The sequence below is a fragment of the Glandiceps talaboti genome, chromosome 1, assembly GCF_964340395.1.
Source record: "Glandiceps talaboti chromosome 1, keGlaTala1.1, whole genome shotgun sequence".
In the NCBI taxonomy this organism is placed as follows: Eukaryota; Metazoa; Hemichordata; class Enteropneusta; family Spengelidae; genus Glandiceps; species Glandiceps talaboti.
The window spans coordinates 17,918,314-17,924,094 of record NC_135549.1 but is presented as its reverse complement, the minus strand read 5'-3'; the positions used below and the strand labels follow the sequence as shown (position 1 = coordinate 17,924,094).

At 38.4% G+C, this 5,781-nt stretch overlaps 1 protein-coding gene across 1 annotated transcript; it reads left to right on the top strand.

Annotated features, from left to right (window-relative positions):
• The first annotated feature begins 3,887 nt into the window (after positions 1-3,887).
• LOC144433813 (muscarinic acetylcholine receptor M4-like) lies at positions 3,888-5,444 on the top strand. The gene has a single exon (XM_078122185.1). It carries the CDS (start codon positions 3,888-3,890, stop codon positions 5,442-5,444), a length of 1,557 nt encoding a protein of 518 aa, XP_077978311.1.
• The last annotated feature ends 337 nt before the right edge of the window (positions 5,445-5,781 follow it).

Genomic DNA, 5,781 nt, shown 5'->3' with positions numbered 1-5,781 from the left:
TATCTTGTCTTTGTCTGTCTTTGTCTTTGTCTTTGTCTTTGTCTTTGTCTGTCTTTGTCTTTATCTTGTCCTTGTCTTTGTCTTTGTCTTTGTCCTTGTCTTTGTCTTTGTCCTTGTCTTTGTCTTTGTCTTCATCTTCATCTTTGTCTTTGTCTGTCTTTGTCTTTATCTTGTCCTTGTCTTTGTCTTTGTCTTTGTCTTTGTCTTTGTCTTTGTCTGTCTTTGTCTTTATCTTGTCCTTGTCTTTGTCTTTGTCTTTGTCTTTGCCTTTGTCTTTGTCTTTGTCTTTGTCTTTGTCTGTCTTTGTCTTTATCTTGTCTTTGTCTTTGTCTCTGTCTTGCTGTTTTACTTGCTAACGGCTTTTACCACCGATGTCATATTTGTTACCAGCTTGTCCTCAGTTCACCTCAAAGAGATAGACCTGCCAACAAGAATGGTACTGCATACATGGTGAGTCCCTAAAGGTACAACGTTTCATGCTGTCATTCGTGGAATTAACATTGGTGAACTGTTGACAATTAGCATTTTCCTTTTAAAAGATTGAACTGTTAGCTGCTAATCTTCTTAACTTTTATATTTCAATTTTCCACTTTTGGGAAAATTCTTTCATGACATGACAGCTATAGGGGGGTTAATTATGACTTGTGATTTGATTTCTCAAGAAAGTTGACAGACAGTGACATCACAACATGCCATAAACATTTTAAATTACGGACTGATTCGAAGGAAGATATCCCTCATGTATCAAGTGAAGTGTGTAGGAAGACAGAAAAAATGGAGGGATTGATGGATGGAATTTTCACGACGACAACGTCTTACTGAAATCAGACATTTTCATCCGCAATCATATCAATATATCCGTTGATAAAAGACCCAAAGGACGACACATTTTAATAATGCAGGTAATATTAAATAATTGTGCATTGTCAATTGTACAATGACAGAAAACATTAAATCTCACATGACAAGAGGAAGTGAATTAAGTGCTTTTTAAGATTCTGAAGGGAATATCTCATTGTTCTGCATTACGATTACATTATCAAACATGGTTCTCACGTCTAGAAAAATGAACAAGGCAGTGTGATTCGATTCCCAGGAGACTGACATTTCACTAACGGTGTTGGCGTGATAACCAGACAGTAGATGGATAGTTACTTATCCTTACCATTGCTTAGTACGAAGAGCCATATGTTTCATTCAACATTTTTCTTTCATCCAGTACTCTCTATTCATTGTTGCATGAGATAACTCTTACATCATGATCCGTTACGTTGATATGCAGACCCATGGGTTAAATATGTCGTCACACAATGATAAATTGAATGACTGGTTATTTCTATGTCTATATCTAATCGATATTGACACCACTTCAAATGTCATTGTTCGAAGAGTTTAAATGGTAAAATACATATTTCAGTGGATTCACAGCAGGGACCCAACCTACGGGTCGTCAATTCTGGAATCGGTTTATGAAAGCAATGAGTATCATACTAGCATGATGCAAAGGTTTTTTTAAAACAAATTACTAGTAATTTACAAGTGACCCATAGGCAGGGACCCTGTGAATCCATTGGATCCTTACTATAGGTCGACAGGTTAAAGGTTAATTAATGACTCAGCGTTGGCTTCTCAGATCACCGGCCGAGGAATATAAAGGTGCACACCAGGATGGCACACGAAATCTGCCGGTTGACGCAGTAGCGTCAGTTCGACTCCTACACGTGTCACTTTTCTTTCCTCAATTTCATTCTATTTCGAATATAATATTTGGGTGAGTTTGTTTCATTGAATCTTACAGACACACACACACACACACACACACACACACACACACACATACACACACAGATATATATATATATATATATATACATATATATATACACACATATATATATACATATATATATATATATACACATATACATATATAAATATCGTATATACATGCATATAGGCATTCCATGTGCGTGTGTGTGTGTGTGTGTGTGTGTGTGTGTGTGTGTGTGTGCGTTTGTCACACATCATGTCTATGTTGTGTGTGTGCGTGTGTCTATGTATCAATCGGTTTGTCAGTGTCTGTATGACTGTTCTATATTCATAGGTCTGTGTTGGATGTAGGTGTGTGTAATAACTGACACGGGAGAAATCATGTGATATGATTACGATTTCTAAAAAGCCCAGCGTACTAGCCTCAATATCTCTACATTAAATAATGATCGTGTTGGTCTGTTCAGATAAAATACTAATTCGTGGAAGTAAAAGGGAATGCATACTCGACTGTGCGAGAACGAGGTCAGAGAAATTTCAATTACAGAATTGTGATGTGGTCTATCTGCAAGAGTACACTGTCAAGTAAAAACCACGGTTAAACCGCTATAGCCTTCATGCTGTGCCGCGCTTTCCTGTCCACCACTATACACAATGTTGCTGGTACTGTTATCGATCTAAACTAGAATTGGTAGTAAGTAAGTACGTATCTAATCATGGAATTCATGTTTTTGCAGTCAGTATACTCACGCAGTATTCGATTAGAACAGAATTCTTTCTGGCAAGCCTGTCCTAAAGTCAACATCAACATTTCTTAAACCATTGCTATGTTTAGAGTATCGATCAAGATATCAAAATTAATCGATTTATCAAACTGTCTGTTGATATTTTTCTTGATTTAGTTTACCCAAAGACGTGTAGGGTCTATGGGTTTACCTTTACCTTCGATAATTGTAAACTGATTTGCAATACGTATGTAAGAGATGAATTGAAATCAGACATAACTGACGAAATAACATTTTCATAACACCTTCTCTCGACGATCATCGTCACTTTCATTTAACAGTATGTTGAAATTAACAAAACACATATTTTGAAGTAGCATCCCATCGAATTGTGAAACTTATGACGTATAACGTGTATCGAGTGGTATCCTTGTGACTATAGGTCTAGTAGTGGGGTACAAAGTATCGACGACAAAAGTGAATTAATTATCTAGCGCAGAGATATAGTGAGCATTGATAACGACAATGGTGTAAAAGTGCTAGAGACAGATGTTTGAAATATTGATTCGTATGTGTAGTTGACAAAGAGAGATTGCTACACAGAAACACCATACAATGCATTATCAAGTGTCATAGATAATTCACAATACGACTTGTCAATTTGCCATCACCTTAATCACTGACTAATGCATGGGCTCAGTGTATTTGACGAGAGCAATCTTTCCTTCGATTTTCTCTCGTTATATTATCCTCTATAGAAGTACGTTGTGTTGAGGACAAGACAAGTCTTAGAAAGGAAGGCAAAACTCCAATATAATGTGATCCAAAAAAATTTGAATCTCATTTCAATATTCTGAAATGTGTTATACACGTGACGATCACATCTTCCAAATATGGGTGAATCACATATATATTAACATAAACTATGATAATCACACCTCAATATCTACCCGTGAAAAATACATCGTTCCGTATATTTACATTTCAACACTTCTAGTTTACGCTTGCTGCGTGTATTAGCGAGAATCTCTTCTTGGTTTTCCCGACTCTAACATATATGGTCATAGTCTGTAGACGGTGTTCAACTGTGTTTTTAGTATATATTTAATATCTGTTGTATCTGCGTTCAACAGGATGACAACGACAACTCAACTCAGTTCGGTTACAGCCAACTCTTTCGTGAACTTCACCAATACTTCTCCGATTATGAACTTCACGGACAATACTCCGGTTATAAACTTCACGGACGACAACTCTTCATGGGTTATGTCAAGTCACGTAGTCAACTTTACTGGCTTGAATTTAACGCTGAGCTTGAACATTACCAATAACACCTACAATCCCCAAGACGATACGCTAGAACCGATGTTCGGTCCAATAGCCTTTATCCTGATGGCCGCTTTGCTGACAACCATTGCCTTTGTTACCACAGTGTCCAACTTATTGATAATAATTGCCTTTGCTTGGAACAGAAAACTACGAAAGTTGACGAATTACTTCTACGTAAGCATGGCAATTTCAGACTTCATAGCCGGACTGTTTGACATGGCACCGGGTATATGGGAAGCCTTGATGGGGTACGAGAATTGGAAATTTGGTCGAATTACGTGTATAGCCTGGCTGGTACTCGATTACTGGATCTACACGTCCTCTACCTACACAATGTTGGTAATCTGCATCGATCGCTATTTCGCTATATTACACGGTCTGAGGTATCGAAGAAGAAGAACACACACCTTGGTGATGACGATGATCATTTCGTGCTGGGTTCTGGCTTTCATCGTCGAAGTCCCCGGTATCATATTTTGGCATTTCATCGCTGGGGAAAGTATCGTTGACTATTCCTACTACTGCGATGTCGAGTGGGCAGAGAACGAAACGTACGCAATGATCAACACTTTACTTACTATGTTCATACCGTTCGCATTCATCCTTATTTTATCCTTTGCCATCTGGATCGCACTGCGTCGGAGATCCAGGGCCTTGATGGGCAAAGGTGGTGGGGTAAGTCTTATGGCGTATTCAGTAAAGAGCCATCCCGGATCGAAAGCGAAAAAGCCCGATACTGTCAAACAGAAACTGGGGAGATTGGAGGAAGAAACGGAAGAAAATCAAATTGAGGAGAACCTGACACGTTATAATATGCGGCCAGAAAACTTCAAACATGTTAGCGTGCAAACTGACGAGTGTGAATGCACACAACAGAAGACAGAAAAACTGACGTTTGATAAATCTGTCTCGACTTCAGATTTACAGCAGTTTGCCGCTGATGTGTGTCAATTGTCAACTGTTGATAGCTACGACGGCGACAAAGAAGGAATCGATAATCCTATTTTTACTCTCGAAGATGATGTAGGAAATGACGACTTCGGGAACAGCCCAGACAAACGAAGAGAGGTTTCTAAATTGGTTGATGTGCATGCCGAAGGGGTTGGCTTTTTGATTGAAGAGGAACCCAATGCAGAGAAACACGGAGAAGACAATAAAGTCAATGTTTTAGAGACCATTAGCGACTCAATAGAGCGAAAGAGCCGTGATCGCCGTGAACTACAGCGTACAACCTCCAGTACCCGCGGGAGACAGTGGAAGGCAATGCAGAGAAAAAACACCGCAAAAACGGTAGATGCCGGTAGTAAATCAGCAAATCTTAATCGCCTAGCTGGAGACAGACAAGCCGTTATATCGTTTGCTATTCTTCTGGGTACCTTTATAATACTTTGGACTCCGTGGTTTACGATAGCAGTCATAGAGTCTATATGTTCAGATACTTGTGTGATGGGTGATGAGATGTATTACGTAGCCCAGTGGTTGATATATCTTAATTCAATGATCAATCCCTACATATATGTCTTTCGGGATGCCGGCTTCAAAAGCACTATAAAAGCAATTTTATGTTGTGCATTTTGCCGCAAAGAAAACACACAAAAGTCGGTGAGTTTTAAAAAATAGATTAAGCAATAAGCAGTTTATTATCGATAGAATGTCACTTTTAAACAAAAGCCTCCCCCGAAGTTATATATCATAGAATACACGTACTATAGAATTTGTTAGGCAAAACAAATCATTTGTTGGTTTTGTTTCTGTCAATTGTATATAGAGGCTGACAGGGTAGTTGAATTGAATTGAATTGAAAGTCGTTTTTAATATGTTGTACGGTTTAGTTTTGATATACGATAGTATTTCAAAGGGACCCAGAGCAAATACAAATTAGAACTAAATGTCGTTGATATTTGGAGGAAGCCAGGAAGACTAAATCTGACTTACCTGGCACTACTTGTCTTTGAAC

Coding starts and splice junctions, on each gene's coding strand:
- LOC144433813 (XM_078122185.1), top strand. CDS start 3,888: ATGGCCGCTTTGCTGACAACCATTGCCTTTGTTACCACAGTGTCCAAC.